The following is a 17,439-nucleotide window of genomic DNA, read 5'->3' as shown; positions in this document are numbered from 1 at the left end:
TGGGGACAAGGAATCTACAAAGCAAGATCAGTCAGCAAAGAAAATCTTATCTTCAGCCAGCATGGCTCTTAAGTCAACGAATGCCACTTGTCTCTTAGGGTGTTACATCCATGCTTTGATGGACTCTGTTAAGAAATTAGCCCCTAAGATTCCGGAGGAGGATAGGCAGAATGTTAATGAGGTACTTGTTGACACTCAGGCTGCTGCTCACCAAGTCATCAAGAGTGGTTTGGACACAGCTGACTCTGTGACGAGAGTTATGGGCTTGTCTATTGCCACCAGGAGAACAACCTGGCTGAAGTCCTCTAAATTTTCTGCGGAAGTACAAGCTGCCTTGGTAGATCTGCCGTTTGATGGCTCTGGCCTTTTTGGAAAAAAGGCGGATGCTGCGCTGGAAAGGTTCAAAGACAGCAGGGCAACGGCTAGGTCTTTGGGTCTTCAGTCCAGAGGTTCTGTGAGTAGGAGATACAGGGGATTCTGTAGGTCTTTCTTTCGTTCTTACAACAAACCGCAACAGCAGCAGCAATCACAGAATTCTCTGTACAAGTCATTCAGGGGAGGACGTCAAGCTTCTTCCTCATCCTCCTCCTCCTTCTCCTCTTCCCACCCCCCTCCTACCACAGCAAAGCAGCCCTAGATCCGCCATTCTGGATCATGTTGGTCCTGTAGGGGGTCGGCTTACCCATTTTCTGCAGGATTGGGAATCGGTCACATCGGACGTTTAGGCTCTCAATCTCGTGGAGAATGGGTATGCTCCTCCCTTTCGGGAATTCCCTCCGAAATACCCTCCTTGCCAAGGTTTTTGCTCGGAGGACCACCTGCTTCTCCTGCAGGAAGAAGTCCTGGCGTTACTAAGAAAAGGTGCGATAGAGGTGGTTCCGGAGCAGGAAAGGGGTCAGGGATGCTACTCCCGGTATTTCCTGATACCCAAGAAGGATGGCAGACTTTGTCCAATCTGGATCTCAGGATCTTGAATCTTTATCTGAAAAGAGGAGAGGTTCAAGATGCTCACTTTTGCACCGGGTCTTCAGGCTTTGCTGGAAGAAGACTGGATGGTGTTGATCGACTTGCAGGATGCTTATTTCCACATTCACATCCTGAAGTCGCACAGGAATTATCTCCGTTTCACGGTGGGTTCGCAGCATTACCAGTTTGCGGTCCTTCCATTTGGACTTACTACTGCGCCTCAAGTCTTCACCAAGGTGATGGCAGTGGTGGCAACACATCTCAGAAGGTTAGGGATACCAGTATTCCTTTATCTGGACGACTGGCTGATCAAAGCAGAGTCGCCAGAGAAGTTGCTCCATCATCTGCAAGTCACAACTTGCTTGTTGTACAGATTGGACTTTTCGATAAATGTACCCAAATCTCACTTGGTGCCCTCCCAGCGCAACCTGTTCATAGGTGCAGTACTGGATACTGCTGTGTGTCGGGCATTCCCTCCTCCTCAAAGGATTCTCGACATACAGGAAATGATTCCTTTATTTTACAATGGAGCGGTCGTTCCAGTCCTGAAGGTCCTTCGTCTGCTCGGTCTGATGGCTTCCTGTATTCTGTTGGTCAACCATGCACGCTGGCACATGAGGGGAGTGTTGCCTCCCCAGGCAGTGGTATCAACACAATGGGGATCTCAGGAAATCTCCAGAGAAGCTGCAGTGGATTTGACTTGGTGGAGCGTGGAGAGCAATCTGTCTCAAGGAAAGCCCTTCCATCTGCCTCCATCAGTTGCCACAGTGATAACTGATGCGTCCGCTCTAGGGTGGGGTGCTCATCTGGGGATCTGGAGATCAAAGGTCTTTGGTTTCCAGAGGAAAGGTTGCTTCACATCAACCTTTTAGAATGGCAGGCGATACGTCTGGCGCTCAAGGCCTTCCTCCCTTCCCTTCAGGGTCAGTCAGTTCAAGTCCTGACGGACAACACTACAGAGATGTGGTATGTCAACAAGCAGGGAGGAGTTGGGTCGCAGTGTCTCTGCAGAGAGGCTCTGTGTCTCTGGTCCTGGGTTCAGGATCATCAGATTTGTCTGATGGCAAATCACTCGCCGGAGTTCTGAACGTACGTGCAGACAATCTCATTCGGCAGTCCTCAGCCGACTACGAGTGGAGGCTTCATCAAGAGGTAGTTCGTCACGTCTTTTGGACGTGGGGGACTCATCAGGTGGACCTGTTCTCCACTCACGAGAACGCTCACTGACAGTCATTCTGCAGTCTCCAGTATCCGATGCAGGGAGCTTTGGGGGACTCATTACCCTTGATTCCTCGAGTTCTGTGGAAGATTCGTCAAGACCGGGCCCAAGTCATATTGATCGCCCCGGATTGGCCAAGAAGGGTGTGGTACACAGATCTTCTCCACCTCTACTCGTGCCTGCCGCTCCGTTTCCCTCTCAGGGCAGACCTCCTCTTGCAGTCGCAGGAGCAGATTCTACACCCCCACCTTCAGACCTTACACCTTCATGCCTGGAGATTGAACGGGGCAACATGACTTCTTTTTCTCTCCCACATGACGTGGTGGATGTCATTTTGTCAGCCAGGCGTCATTCCACCAAGTCTGTCTACTCTTATAGGTGGCCCAAACTTATTTCATGGTGTGGGGAGATATCCGTTGATCCTTTGAAGGCTCGATTGTCTGACATTCTGCAGTTTGCGCTTTCTTTGGCACGGCAAGGGATGGCTGTGGCTACAGTCAAAGGTTATCTTTCGGCATTGTCAGCATTTCTTTGCCTGCCGGATCAGCCGTCATTATTCAAATCTCCTATTGTTTTAAGGTTTTTGAAGGGCCTTACAAACAAATTTCCTCCTCCTCCTTTTATTATGCTTCTATGGGACTTGAATCTTATGCTTACTTTTTTAATGGGTTCACATTTTGAGCCTTTGCACCAGGTGTCCTTTGAGACTTTTGTCTTTTAAAACGGTCTTTCTGATTGCGATCACCTCCGCAAGGAGGGTGAGTGAGCTTCAAGCTCTCAGTTCGCAGCCCCCATTCTTGACCATTCATGCTGAAAGAATGGTACTTGGAACCAGGGCTGCTTCTCTGCCTAAAGTGGTAACCCCTTTCCATTTGGGGCAGTCCGTTACCCTCCCTACCCACCCTTCCAAGGAGGAGGAGAGACTTCACCGCTTGGACCCTAAGACAGGGTTTTGTCCCAGACAGGGTTTTGTGTATCCTGGGTAGGCAGGGCTTTACAGGAAGGTGACTGCTGAGTGGCACCCCGGTGCTCACTACGCATAGGCCAGTCAGAACCAGTTCCAGGGGCACACCAGCCCCTGGCCTGGGGAAAGTCCGGCATGGGAGAGGGGTGTAACCACCCCCCTCCTAGTCCCACCCATAGGCAGGACCTAGTCACTGGGTCAGCCCCTTTTCTTAGTATAAAGATAGGAGCGGGCCCCCCGTTCAAATTAGATCATCTTTGGAATCAAGACACGACTTTCTGCGAAAGGACATCAAGATTTCTTCTTCAAGATTCTCCCTTGTGGCTAAGGAGTAGTCAACCTGCATCAAGCGGGCACCATCCTAAGAACACTGCGGTCTGCTGCAAGTCCTTCCTCCGGAATCCGACTGCCCAGCTCGACGAGACCCGGCTTCCCTGGCACCTCTGACCTCTACTCACCTCTACAGCCAAGCTGAGAACCGTGAGTGCGACGAGACCTCGAGGGACCGACGATCGCCAAGACTGCACGACTTCTTTGCAACAAGCCCACCGAGTGTTCCACTGGTGAGTGCTGTGGGGTCCGAGAAGCCCCAACCCTGAGCAGCTCCAACACCGAAGATCAGCCCTCCAGCATCTCCACGATCTGCGTGGGGCCCTTCTGCTTTTGCCTGCTCACCGCGTTGTTTGGCTACTAGCTGGCTGGCTTGTGGCCTTCTTAACGACGCTCGACGACATCACTGCTGCTGGTCTGGTTGCTCCAGACTGGCCCTTGCTTCCTTCTTCAAGAGAGGCACCCCGGACCCTCCTGGTCCACTCCAGACGCCATTTTGAGTCCACCGCGTGGGCTTGAATTTGCCAAGGCTTTGTTGCCCAATCCTGGGTCCAGCGACGCCGACAGCTTCATCCATCGTGGGACAGCTCACTCCTCCATCCTGGTCGCCGACAACGCCTCCTGGTCCGTGTGATCTGCAGAGCACAGCGTCGCCCACACACCTAGTCGAGATGACTACCATCCGGTGCCCTCCTGGTGCCACCTGACTACTGGCTAGTAGTCATGAACTTGGTCCCCTCTGCTTTCAGGTATCGTCCATCTTCAAGATCCAGGCTTGGATCACTTCGAACTCTCTTCACTGGTCGCCTGCCAGCATCTTTCTTCCAGGCTCCTGGTCCGTCTACGAGGATTCCCGACGTCTTTTGAGACCTATGCAGCTGCAGCCCCTGGGCTAGGTAACTTCGGCATTTCGGTGCCCCAGCATAGCCTCACTATCCAAGGGTCAGAATCCACTTTCGTTTTCCTCCCACCAGGTCGGGTTCGCCCGAGAACATTAACTCTGTGAAATCTAGCTACCATAGACTTTGTCCCGCATCACGCGTGAGAGTGCACACTCTGCACCCGAGTCCCCTGGGTCTCCTTGAAGTAATCTGAAGATTCTATAGTCAAGATCTAGCGATTCCAAAGCCTATTAGTACTGTACTTACCTGCTAGTAATTTCGCATTCCACTTTCAGAGTATATGGTTTTCCGTGCCCCTCGGGCATTTGTATATACTGTGCTAACTTAAGTATTTTCGTAAGAGTTTTGTTTTGTGCTTAGTACCCTGTCCTCATAAAGAGTACAGGGCTGTTGTGATTCTTAATAAATATACTGTTTATTTTCATAACACTTGTGTGGTGTCCTTTCACTTGGTTTTCAAGGGGTATATGTGTGGTATAACAGCTGGCTTAACACGCCCTCTCGAGTCTTTAGCCTTAGACTGCTCGTATCCACGCTACTAGGATAGCTGGTCTATAAGGTTGACTTACAACCAATCATCAATAAGGGTTGCTGGACTGATACATAGTGTTCACTAGAATAGTGAGCACTGCATATCAGGCCACCTTCTCACAGTTAGTATTCCAATTCGTATGACACCTTACTCGACATGTTTTGATAAAGCGATACCAAAGATAGCAAATAACCGCGAGGATTATAATGCACTTAAGAGTATATGGTACGCGTTATCATAGAACAGCTATTAGGACTTGGTTCCGCAAGCTGCAGACGGGCTCAGCTCATGCCAGAGCACCATCTCACATAATTCTAAGCACTCTGCCTTCAGGATTGTTAAGGCCTGCCATAGGAGTGACTGATAGGAATACATGTGTCCATTTTAGGGTTAGATATAGGTATACTATATCTACAGCAAAGGGTGATTACACCACTTTGCCCCAGCTGTCGTGCAGCCAGTTGTGTCAGATTTAGATGGCCAGCCAGGGGTGGCATAATACATGCTGCAGCCCCTGGTAGGCCCTGGGTACACCTATGCCCTGAGTTACAGCGTCTGATAAGGTGGCCCAGCACCAATTGGTAAATGCACCTAAGGTACACGTGTCAATTTAGTGAGAGAACAGCTAGGCTGTGGGTCTGATTAGCAGGCCCACAGCCAGAGAAGTGGTAAACCAGTGAAGCAAAAAGCAAACATCTGGGGTGATCATAGGATTGCAGACCCTACTCTCCTACATGACCCCCCCCCCCCCTCCCCCCAAACTTTGGGACAATAAACTAACCTTGACCAGGTGAGTCTTCTTGCTCTAAGTGGAAATACCTGGAGAGCCCATCTGCATTGCCATGATCAGTGCCAGGTCTATGCTCCACTGTAAAATCCATCCCCTGTAGGGAAATGGACCACCTAAGCAGTTTGAGGTTTTCACCCTTCATCTGATTTAGCCACAAGAGGGGCTTATGGTCGGTCTGAATCTTGAAATGAGTGCCAAACAAGTATGGCATCAGTTTCTAAAGTGCCCAAACCACAGCAAAGGCCTCCCTCTCAATAGCTGACCAATTTTTCTCTCTGGGAGTCAGCCTTCTGCTAATAAAAGCAATGGGCTGGTCATGACCATCAAAATTCAGCTGAGATAGAACAGCTCCCACACCCAACTCAGAAGCATCTGTTTGGACAATGAATGGTTTGGAGTAGTCTGGACTCTTTAGGATAGGTGCTGTGCACATGGCCTGCTTTAGGTCATCGAATGCTTTTTGACAGCCTGCTTTCCACTGAACTTTCTTTGGCATCTTTTTACTTGTCGGGTCATTAAGTGGAGTCACAATTGATCCATAATTTCTGACAAATTTCCTGTAGTAACCAGTCATGCCCAAGAAAGCTCGAACCTGAGTCTGGGTGGTTGTAGGAGCCCAGTCCTTGATGGACTGTATCTTGCTCTCCAGTGGCTGAACGTGGCCTCCACCTACGAGGTGGCCCAGGTATACAACCTGTGTCTGCCCTATCTGGCACTTTGTGGCCTCGATAGTGAGACCTGCTACTTGCAGTGCCTCTAACACTTTCCTCAGGTGGACCAGGTGATCCTCCCAGGTGGAACTAAAGACAGCTAAATCATCAAGATAAGCTGCACAGAAGTCATCCAGCTTAGTGAGAACTTGATTCACCAGACTTTGGAAGGTGGCAGGTGCATTTTGCAAACCAAAGAGCATTACCACAAACTGATAATGCCCACCAGGGGTAGAAAATGCTGTCTTGGGCTTGGCTTCCTCAGCTAACCTGATTTGCCAATACCCAGCTGTCAGGTCAAATGTGCTTAAGTAGTTGGCAGAAGCCAATCTATCTATAAGTTCATCTGCCCTTGGTATTGGGTGGGCATCAGTCTTAGTGACTGCATTGAGGCCTCTGTAGTCTACGCAAAACCTCATCTCTTTCTTACCACCCTGGGTGTGAGGCTTTGGCACTAGAACTACTGGACTAGCCCAAGGGCTATCTGAGGGCTCAATGACTCCCAGCTCCAACATTTTCTGCACTTCAGATTTGATGCAGTCTCTGACATGATCAGGCTGCCTGTAGATTTTACTCTTGACTGGTAGACTGTCACCAGTGTCAACCTCATGGGTACACCAATTGGTTTGACTGGGTGTCAGAGAGAACATATGTCTAAAGGATTGAAGAACCTGTTTGCAATCCTTTTGCTGATGTTCAGAGAGGCTGCCACAAAAGACAACACCATCTACTGACCCATCATCAGGGTTCTGAGTGAGCAGGTCTGGGAGAGGGTCACTCTCCTCCTCCTGTCCCTCATCTGTGGCCATGAGCAAGCTCATGTCCTTCCTGTCGACATATGCCTTGAGCCTATTCACCTGGAGCACCCTGAGGGGGCTCCTGGGAGTTCCAAGGTCCACCAGGTAGGTTACCTCTCCCTTTTGCTCAATGATTGTGTGGGGCCCAGACCATTTGTCTTTGAGTGCTGCTGGGGCCACTGCCTCCAACACCCACACCTTCTGTCCAGGCTTATACACAGTCAGTACAGCCTTTTGGTCATGCCAAGCTTTTTGGAGTTCTTGGCTTGCCTCAAGGTTTTTAGAAGCCTTTTCCATATACTCAGCCATCCTGGTGCGGAGACCAAGTACATAGTTCACTATGTTGGTTGCAGGCTTTTTGAGAGGTTTCTCCCATCCTTCCTTCACCAAACACAGGGGTCCTCTTACAGGATGCCCATACAGAAGTTCAAAAGGGCTGTAGCCAACCCCCTTCTGTGGGACCTCTCAGTAAGCAAACAAAAGGCAGGGTATCAGGACAACCCATCTACGCCTGAGCTTTTCAGGTAGTCCATGAATCATCCCTTTTAGGGTCCTGTTGAACCTTTCAACAAGCCCATTGCATTGTGGATGATAGGGTGTAGTGAACTTGTAGTTGACACCACATTCCTTCCACATAGCAGTCAGATATCCTGACATGAAGTTTGCACCTCTGTCAGAGACACCCTCGTTAGGGAAGCCCACTCTGGAGAACACTCCAACTAGGGCTCTTGCCACAACAGGTGCTGTAGTGGTCCTAAGGGGAATAGCTTCAGGATACCTGGTGGCATGGTCCACCACCACCAGTATAAACTTGTGCCCTGATGCTGTCTGGGGTTCCATTGGACCAACAATGTCAATCCCCACTCTTTCAAAGGGTACCCCCACCACAGGCATTGGTATAAGGGGGGCCTTTGTTGTGCCACCTGACTTATTACTGGCTTGGCAAGTGACACAGGAGCGACAAAACTCCTTGGTATCTTCATTCATGTGGGGCGAGTGAAAGTGTGAGACAAGCCTGTCCCAAGTCTTTGTCTGTCCCAAGTCTTTGTCTGTCCTAAGTGTCCTGCAAGGGGAATCTCATGGGCCAAGGTAAGAAGGAAACCCCTCTGTGACAAGGGGATGACCAGCCTCCTGGTTGCACCAGGCTTGGGGTCTCTTGCTTCAGAGTACAGAAGTCCATCATCCAAGTATAACTTGTGGGTACCTGTGGCGTTCCCTGCAGCCTCAGCAGCAGCTTGCTGTCTGAGGGTTTCAAGAGAAGGGCAGTCTAACTGTGCCTTCCCCAGGTCTTCTCTGGAGGGTCCCCCTGAACCCAGAAACTTAACCTGACCAGGTTCAAGTTCTTTAGGCTCAGTTTCCCTCAGCTCTTTGAGGTCAGCCTCCTCTGAGACTTGATTCTCAACCTGGGGCAAGGGGGAAGGCAATGCCTTAACCCTACTGCTCTTCTTCTTGGAAGGTGTCTGGTCCATTGTTCCAGGATCCAGCACCTGTTCAGTGGGGCATCTTCTGGCCTGTGACCTAGTCACAGCAAGCACATGTGCTGGCAAGCCTAACATCTCCATGTGAGTCCTCTGCTCCACTTCTGACCATAGTGATGACTCCAAATCATTGCCCAACAAACATTCAACTGGGAGGTCTGAACTAACCACAACTTTCTTTTGGCCACTTACCCCTCCCCAGGAGAAAGCCACAATTGCCATACTATGGTGGGTAGTGACATTGCTGGCATTGGTCACTAGGTAGTCTGTACCTAGTATGATCTGTCCAGGGTCCACAAAGTTAGGTGTCACCATTGTGACACTGGCACAAGTGTCCCTATAGGCCTGAGCCATCTTTCCATTTATAAAAGGTGTCTGCCTGTATTTGCTCAAAGTATTGGGACTTGCATCAGGGGATATATCCATATCCCCTGTACAGACAAGGACAGCCTGAGTGAGTGTGCCAACTAAGTTGTCATACCCCTCAGATCCCAAGGTTAACCCAACTAATCCCTTGGGAGGTGCACTACCACTACTGACTGTACTAGGGGGTGCAGGTGCCTTAGGGGCTGCAGTGGTAGGAGTTTGCCCTCCTTTCTTGGTGCACTCACTAAACCAGTGAGTTTTACTTTTACAGTATTGACACCACCTTTTAGACTGGCCTTCTTGAGTCTTCCTTTTCTGCTGTGAAGCCTGACCCCCACCCTCTTTGGTTTGTTGGGGGCCTGTCGAAGACTTCTGGTCATTTTGCTCATTCTTATTGTTACCCTTCTGGTCTGCTTTCTTCTGACCACCCTGGTTCTGCTTAACCCTTGTTCTGACCCATCTGTCTGTCTTCTTTCCCAATTCTTGGGGAGAGGTCAGATCCGAGTCAACTTCAGGTGCTGATGCAACAACTGGTTCTGACAATTGTTTAAAATCTGTTCCCTCATGATCAGATTATGCAATATTGTGTAATCAGTAACCTTACTGCCCAGCAACCAGCCCTCCAAAGCCTTAGTGGCACAATCCACAAAGTCAGACCAATCCTGAGACTGAGTTTTCTGGGTATCCCTGAACAGCAACCTGTACTGCTCAGTGGTTAAGCCAAACCCATCTATCAGTGTGTATTTCAGGACTTGGTAATTGTTAGCATCCTCAGCTCTAGTAGTGAGGAGCTTATCTCTACCTTTGCCTTCAAAGGAGAGCCACAAGACAGCTGCCCACTGACTCTGGGGGACGCACTGGACAGTGCAGGCCCTCTCCAGAAAGTTATCCATTTGTGGATAGCATCCCCTTGTTTAAAGGGGGGCACTGTCTTACTCAGGTGTCTAGTGTCTAAACTCCTGTCCTTTTCTCTAGGTAAAATGCTGCCACCAGTGGGGTCTACCCCACTCAATTTCTGCTCTCTAGCAAAGGCAAGTCTCTCTTTGGCCAGGGCAAGTTCTTCCTTTTCAATCCTCAGATTGACTTCCCTCATCTTAGCTTCATGCTCTCTTCTCTGAGGGGATGTCATCCCTCTGTGAGAAGAGGTCTGAGAGCCATTGGTTCGAATGGATCTGTTAGAACCTCTGGATAGAGAGCTAACTCGTCCATTCCCAATGTTAAGCCTGCCTGAGAGTGGGCCTGGGGGTCCCCCAAATCCATTCTCATGCCTGCTTAAGTTGGTCCTCGTGAGTCTACTGACTTCTACCTGACCCTTGTCTGCCTCATCCCCTGACACTTCCTGATCCTCCTCCTCTCCTTCACTGACTGTTCCATTGAGATGTAGGTCAGGGTCCCCAAGGGTTCCCTCTAAGGGGGGCATGTTCCCATCTGGATTAGAAGGGTCTGTGTTAGCAGTCCTTCTGGCATCATAAGTCTCTAAGAGACCAATCAGGAATGGGATTGTAGGGTTAGAACCCTGTTTTAGCTTTTTGGAGCTACACACTTGTCTCATCTCCTGGAAGCTAAGAGCTGCATATCTTGAGACGACCTGTGGAGGGTCAACTGACACAAGGGGGGGCCTCTGAGTTCCCTCCTTTGTCTGACATGCTTTTCTAGTGAGGTGCAAGTGGTGCACTTACCTACACTATTTGTTTGCCTACTGATCCTTTGCTAAGAGTTGTAGTCAGGGTGTGCTAGGCCCTGTTGAACTACAACAGCTGGTTCAGTAGAACTCAGAGTATTCTAAGCTAAGTTATATGTACCTTGGTACTTATGTGATCTTGCAAATGATATTCTTAGGATACGTGTGGTAAAACAGCAAGCTCAAATCCCAACCGCTGCTCACCAATGTGAGAAGTTGGCCTGATATGCAGTGCTCACTATTCTAGTGATCACTATGTATCAGTCCAAACGACCCTTATTGATGATTGGTTGTAAGTCAACCTTATAGACCAGCTATCCTAGTAGCATGGACAAGAGCAGTCTTAGGCTAAACTCTAGAGGAAGTGTTAAGCCAGCTGTTATACCATCACATATACCCCTTGAACACCAAGTGTAAGGACACCACACAAGTTGTTATGAAAATAAAAGGATATTTATTTAGAACACAACAGCCCTGGACTCTTTATGAGGACAGGGCGCTAAGCACAATACAAAGCTCTTAAAGAATTTCTGAAAGTCGCACAATTTACACAAATGCCCGAGGGGCACGGAAAACCATATACTACAAAAGTGGAGTGCGAAATTACTAGCAGGTAAGTACTACTCTCAAAGACTTTAGAAACGCTAGGCCCACAATACAGAACCCTTGGATTAGAAGCAGGAGGCCTAGGGACGTCGTGTGCAGAGTGGAAACTCTCACGCGTAATGCGGGACAAAGTCTATGGTTGCTAGAAATTACAAAGTTAGTGTTCTCGGGCGAACCCGACTAGGTAGGTCAAAACGAAAGTGAATCTAGACACTTAGAGAGTTGGTCTACGCTGGAGCACCGGGGTACTCGGTTTACCTAGCCCAGGGGCTGCGGCTGCATAGGGTTCAAGTGTCGTCGGGTTTCTTCGTCGACGAACCAGGAGCCTGAAGTGGAAGTTGCTGGCAGGCGACCAGTGAAGAGGTTCTGGGCCGATCCAAGGACTGGATCAGCTGAAGAGGGTACCTGTAAGCAGAGGGGACCAAGTTCTGAATCACTAGCCAGTGATTAGATGGGCACCAGGATGGCACCGGATGAAGTGACCTCGACCAGGTGAGTGGGCGACGCTGGGCTCTGCAGTCTCTCGGACCAGGAGGCGTTGTCGGCGACCAGGATGGAGGTGCGAGCTGTTCCACGAAGGTATCTGCTGTCGGCGATGCTTGACCCAGGATTGGGGCAACAACTCTTGGCAAATGCAAGCCCACGCGGTGGACTCAAAATGGCATCTGGAGTGGACAAAGAGGGTCCGGGGTGCTCCTCTGTTGGAGGGGAGCGAGGGCCAGTCTGGAGCAACCAGACCAGCGATGGAAGTGTTGTCGTCCATCGTCACGAGGGCTACAAGCCAGCAGGCAAGTGGCCGGACAACGCGGTGAGCAGCAAAGAGCAGAAGGGCCCCACACAGATCTCGTGGATGCTGGGGGGCTGGACTTCGGTGCTGGAGCTGCTCGGGGTTAGGGCTTCTCAAACCCCAAAGCATTCACTCGAGGATCCCTCGGCGGTCGTGCTGGATAAGCGTAGTGCAGTTCTGAAGATGGCCGGTCCCACGAGGTCTTGTCACACCCACGAATCTCAGCTGGGCTGATGATGTAGGTAGAGGTCAGAGGTGCCAGGGAAGCCGGGTCTCGTCGTGCTGGTCGGTCTGGTTCCGGAGGAAGGACGTGCAGCAAACCGCAGGTTACTTAGTTGGTGCTCGCAGATGCAGGGTGACTACTCCTTAGTCACAAGGGAGAAATCTTAGGAAGAAGTCTTGAGTTCTTGAGTTCCTTTCGTAGAAAGTCGTTTCAGGATTCAAAGATGATCTAATTTGGAAGGGTCCTTGCTCCCACCTTTATTCTAAAGAAAGGCGCTGGTACGGGACTAGGCCCTGCATGGGTGGGACCAGGAAGGGGGGTGGTTACACCCCTCTCCCATGCCGGACTTTCCCCAGCTCAGGGGCTGGTGTGCCCCTGGAACTGGTTCAAACTGGCAGATGCACAGTGAGCACCGGGGTCCCACTTGCAGTCACCTTCCTATTCAGCCCTGCCTACCTAGGATACACAAAACCCTGTCTGGGATGGTGCTAGCACCGCCCCTGACAAGAAACCCTTTGTCCAAGCTCCCCTCGCTGGAAGGACTCCCAGCTGCAGGGGATCAGACTTGTGTCTGTGGTGGCAGCATCCATTTTGTGATGCTGAGGCTCGAGTTAACTTTAACCGGGGTTCACAGTTACATACATGTTGTGTCCCTCTAGAAGGGTGGAATGCTAACCCCGTCGCCAGAATTGGCGAGGGGTTAGTATTCCAATTCGTATGACACCTTACTCGACATGTTTTGAAAAAGCGATACCAAAGATAGCAAATAACCGCGAGGATTATAATGCACTTAAGAGTATATGGTACGCGTTATCATAGAACAGCTATTAGGACTTGGTTCCGCAAGCTGCAGCATGGCTCAACTCATTCCAGAGCACCATCTCACATAATTCCAAGCACTCCGCCTTCAGTATTGTTAAGGGCTGCCATAGGAGTGACTGATAGGAATACATGTGTCCATTTTAGGGTTAGATATAGGTATACTATATCTACAGCAAAGGGTGATTACACCACTTTGCCCCAGCTGTCGTGCAGCCAGTTGTGTCAGATTTAGATGGCCAGCCAGGGGTGGCATAATACATGCTGCAGCCCCTGGTAGGCCCTGGCTACACCTATGCCCTGAGTTACAGGGTCTGATAAGGTGGCCCAGTACCAATTGGTAAATGCACCTAAGGTACACGTGTCAATTTAGTGAGAGAACAGCTAGGCTGTGGGTGTGATTAGCAGGCCCACAGCCAGAGAAGTCGTAAACCAGTGAAGCAAAAAGCTAAAATCTGGGGTGATCATAGGATTGCAGACCCTACTCTCCTACACACTATACCAGTGTTGAGGGTACAGATGCATGAGCCCTGTACCCCTACAGTGCGTAAGGCCATTTTTAGACATAGCCCAGTGCTGCCATTAAGAGTATATGGTGCTGGGAGTTTGTCATTACGAGTTCCACAGCACCATAATGGCTTTACTGACAAACTTGGAGGTTTGGTATAAAACTTCTCAGCACATTAAACCCACATTGATTCCGGTGTGGCATTGAATGAAAAATACACTCAGAGGGCATCTTAGAGATGCCCCCTGAAAACTGATCTAACTCTAGTGTCCTGGCTGAGTGGCTGCTCGCCAGCTGCCACCACCAGACATGTTTCTGGACCCCTGGGTCATAGAGATCTTCTGCTCTCGGGTATCTGAAAAAATGCACATCCTGGGACGAGGTGCCAAGCCTCCTCCCCCTGGATGAGCAGGGTCCACGAAGGGGAATCTTCAAGGGTTTGCCGCTTTTGTGATCTACCCTAGCCATTTGCTGCTTCCAGCAACTGGCCCCCACCATTTCCGATTCCCCACTTTGGGCGGGAGAATGGGCGGGAAAACCAAATGAGGAAGGGAGGTGTGCCCACCTTTTCCAACCCCACCCCTCAGATGGGTGAGGAGAGGTGAAGCACAACTGTCAGTCTCTGCCAGCTTACAGATGGGGGGGACCCAGCCAACCAGAGAGAGGCATATGCCCCCTTCCCACTGAAGTGTGGCATAATAGGGGGGTACCCACCTCCTGGAAGAGACCCATTGGTCCTGACTTGTACCTATCTGTAATGCCCCTAAATTTAGTATTATGGGGTAACCCTGAACCTTGCTTCCTCAGTCAAGAACCGACCAGAAGAAGAGAAGGACCGAAGCTGCACTCTGCAACAAGTTACATTCATTTCGACTTGAGATTCAAGTCAGGCTTAATGTAATACGTTGTTTGATACCTTGGAGTACCCACTTTGATCGCACCATTCAGGTGTTATCTGAGCTGATGGGTCACTGTGTAACCTTGTACTCCTCAATTGGCGACCAAGTCTTTCCACAGTAAAATTATATGTTTGTGTCTTTTACGGTCAGGACATAGAAAGTACATGTCCTACTTGTTTCATATGTTGCACTCTGCCTTTAGGATTCTGTAGGCCTGCCAGAGAGGTGACTTACAACCACATACAGGGAAGTGGTTGCTTTGCCATTGTTTTCAATGAGAACGTTGGACTAGCAGTGCTGGACTGCTCTACCAGTCTGCAGTGGCTGCCTGGGGGTATTGAGGGACCTCCAGCATGCACAACCAGGTTTGCACTCCCTGTGATACCTCTCTTACTTAAATGAATTGGGTATCAAGGTACCATTTACTAGGGACTTATAGGTAAGTTAGCCATTTCCCATTGGGTATAGCCAATTCGATATATACTTAGGGTCTGGACACTGGTGATGAGGTCTGGCTAACAGGCCTCAGAGCACTGTCAGTCAAGAACCCAGCAGCATCAGTCAAAAACTAAAGAGGGCATAGAAAAAAAGCATTTCCTTGCAATTTGTGACCATTGAAATCAAGCAATAAATGACAATCTTCAAGGATGCTTCACAGTAACCACTGTCTGCGCAGTATCCACAGTCTACCAACAGGACTCCTCCTTATTTCTGTTATGTGAAACAAGCGTAAATGCTGTTCTATATGAGGAATTCTTTGATTTCGATTAAGGGTGTTTAAGAGAATGTAGATACTGAAATATTGGTAGTACGCATCTGGAGACACCGAAAAAATACGTTCCTCTAAAGAGTGATGTAGTGTTATTGTAATGCTCTCCTGACAGCTGCATATAGTTCTCTTTTCTTAATCCTGAATATTGTAGACTTCTTAGGCGTGTCTGCATCTGGTCAGTGATTGTAGTGTGTACAGCAATGTTATATGTTGCCTCTTAAGTATGGGCATTTTATGGTGTGGTTTCGATTTTTATGCATCTTTCTAGGTACCAGTTCCTTTGCTTATTCCAACAACTCTGGATAATGCTGACAAGATAATCGAAACCATCCAGGATATCAAGGAGCAGATTCCAGCTGATCCATTTGAAGCTGACCTCCTCCAAATGGCTGAGATGATTGCGGAGGATGAGGAGAAGGAGAAGACTCAGTCACATGGTGGTGAGTGTGACCCAACAGTCTTTTGACGTTTTTGGCTGACCATGTGACTTGGGATGAGGACGTAAGAATATAGGCACTGCTCTTCTCAAGTGCTTGTAATCTGGAGTTTAGGCCAGTTGATTGTTCAGTTGTATTAGTCATGTTTACTTTAGTATCATCAGCCTTAGTATGATCTTGTAGCAATGTCATACCCTACATCTCTATGTTCTGAAGAGCAACTTCCAAAATTATTTCAGTATCAATGTGACATCCTGTATCCAAGTGTAACTAAATCTGTTAGCATTCACTCTGTTTTCTATAGCCCTCAAATGGCAACATCATCAGATTAATGCTCATTTAACGACTGGACAGGTCTCCTTTTGTTTGTGCAATTGCAATGACTAACATACTAGTACGTAATCCAAAGTCTACATCTGATGTCCCAATGCATTTTATGCTAGTTCCATAAGAACAAAGCAAGAGATATACCGTTTTAAACTTCTTCCTCAGCAAACTATTGTTGTCCACTTTTTAATAAGTGGTTCTGTCACTTGTATGATCATGGTTCAAGTTAGTTGGTCTTGCAGGAAAAAATCTATGCTAAATAGATTTGCAGCAGCTGCCAACAGTCCTCAAGAAGAGTTCATAGGGAGCGACAGGAACTATTGCACTGGATTGAGATATCGCAGCAGTCCCTCAGAACAATGGAGTGGATGAGTAGGCCAGACATTTCCTGGATGAGCATAAATAGGTTCCTAGTGATGAAGTTCTATCAGAACATTTTTGATGTTTCAAGAACTCTAGATCCTGTCTGATCAGTGTTTCCCAAAGTGTGGTTTGTGACCCACTGGTATATTGAGACAATTTGGTGGTTTGTGAAAGGCCAGGCAACATATAAAGTTGCATTTAAAATCTGAAAGAGACACGTTAGTGATAGATTCATTACCATAGAATATCCCCAGTCGTCAGACTGGATCCAGAAACTTTTGCGTAGCAATACCCCTGCGCGTCGGTAGTCGTCGTCCGCGGCTCCACGTCCGCCGTCGGCGTAGTTAGCGCTGGAATGACGTCGCCGGAGTACTTAGACACCGCCCTCGCGCGCTGACGTCAGTTCTTCTTTTTTTTTCGCGCCAGCTAGCGCAGATCCGGAGAAGCTCTACCCCTTAGTCACTTTTTGACTAAACTTTTTTGATCTTTTGATCTGTTTTTTCTCGAGTCGTTCGACTCCTACGGTGCCGGTAGGGATGCCCGGGTTCAAACCCAGCTCCAAGTGCAGCTGACTGATGTCTGTTACCGACCCCCCATCGCCGCTGTCTCCAGTGTCTAGGCCTCGACCACAACGACCGAACCTGCTCCGACTGCCGGGCCCTGACGTCTAAGGCTAGGCGGGAGCGGTCCCGCAAGCGACTTGAGCTCCGGCAGTCGGCCCGCGCCGTTCGAGGTCCCGGTCCCACAGGAGGTCGAGGGACCGGTCGCAGGGTCAGAGCCCGGTCGTGGGGTCAGAGCCCTCGTAGCTCCGAGAGTCTGCATCGGTCTTCGGGATCAAGATCCTCAGGTAAGAGGCATGAGAGGTCGAAAAGGCGTCATCGCTCTTCCGACTCACCCTGACGCTCGCGCGACGCGGCCGGGGGGGGTACAGGTGACCGCACCCACGCGGCTCCGACGGAGTCG

General features: G+C 49.5%; 1 protein-coding gene across 9 annotated transcripts in view; it reads left to right on the top strand.

Moving 5' to 3' along the window:
- Positions 1 to 17,439, top strand: part of ZMYM4 (zinc finger MYM-type containing 4) — a 1,284,131-nt gene that overhangs the window by 818,593 nt on the left and 448,099 nt on the right. For all 9 annotated transcript variants that reach the window (XM_086956525.1, XM_086956522.1, XM_086956517.1 and 6 more), the window contains one exon: positions 15,618 to 15,789. In XM_086956525.1, the coding sequence (XP_086812651.1) occupies positions 15,618 to 15,789 (172 nt within the window). The remainder of the gene's footprint in view (positions 1 to 15,617; positions 15,790 to 17,439) is intronic.

The sequence above is a fragment of the Lissotriton vulgaris genome, chromosome 2_1 (assembly GCF_964263255.1).
Source record: "Lissotriton vulgaris chromosome 2_1, aLisVul1.2, whole genome shotgun sequence".
Lineage (NCBI taxonomy): Eukaryota > Metazoa > Chordata > Amphibia > Caudata > Salamandridae > Lissotriton > Lissotriton vulgaris.
The sequence above is the reverse complement of the archived record's forward strand: the minus strand, read 5'-3'. Positions and strand labels throughout refer to the sequence as shown.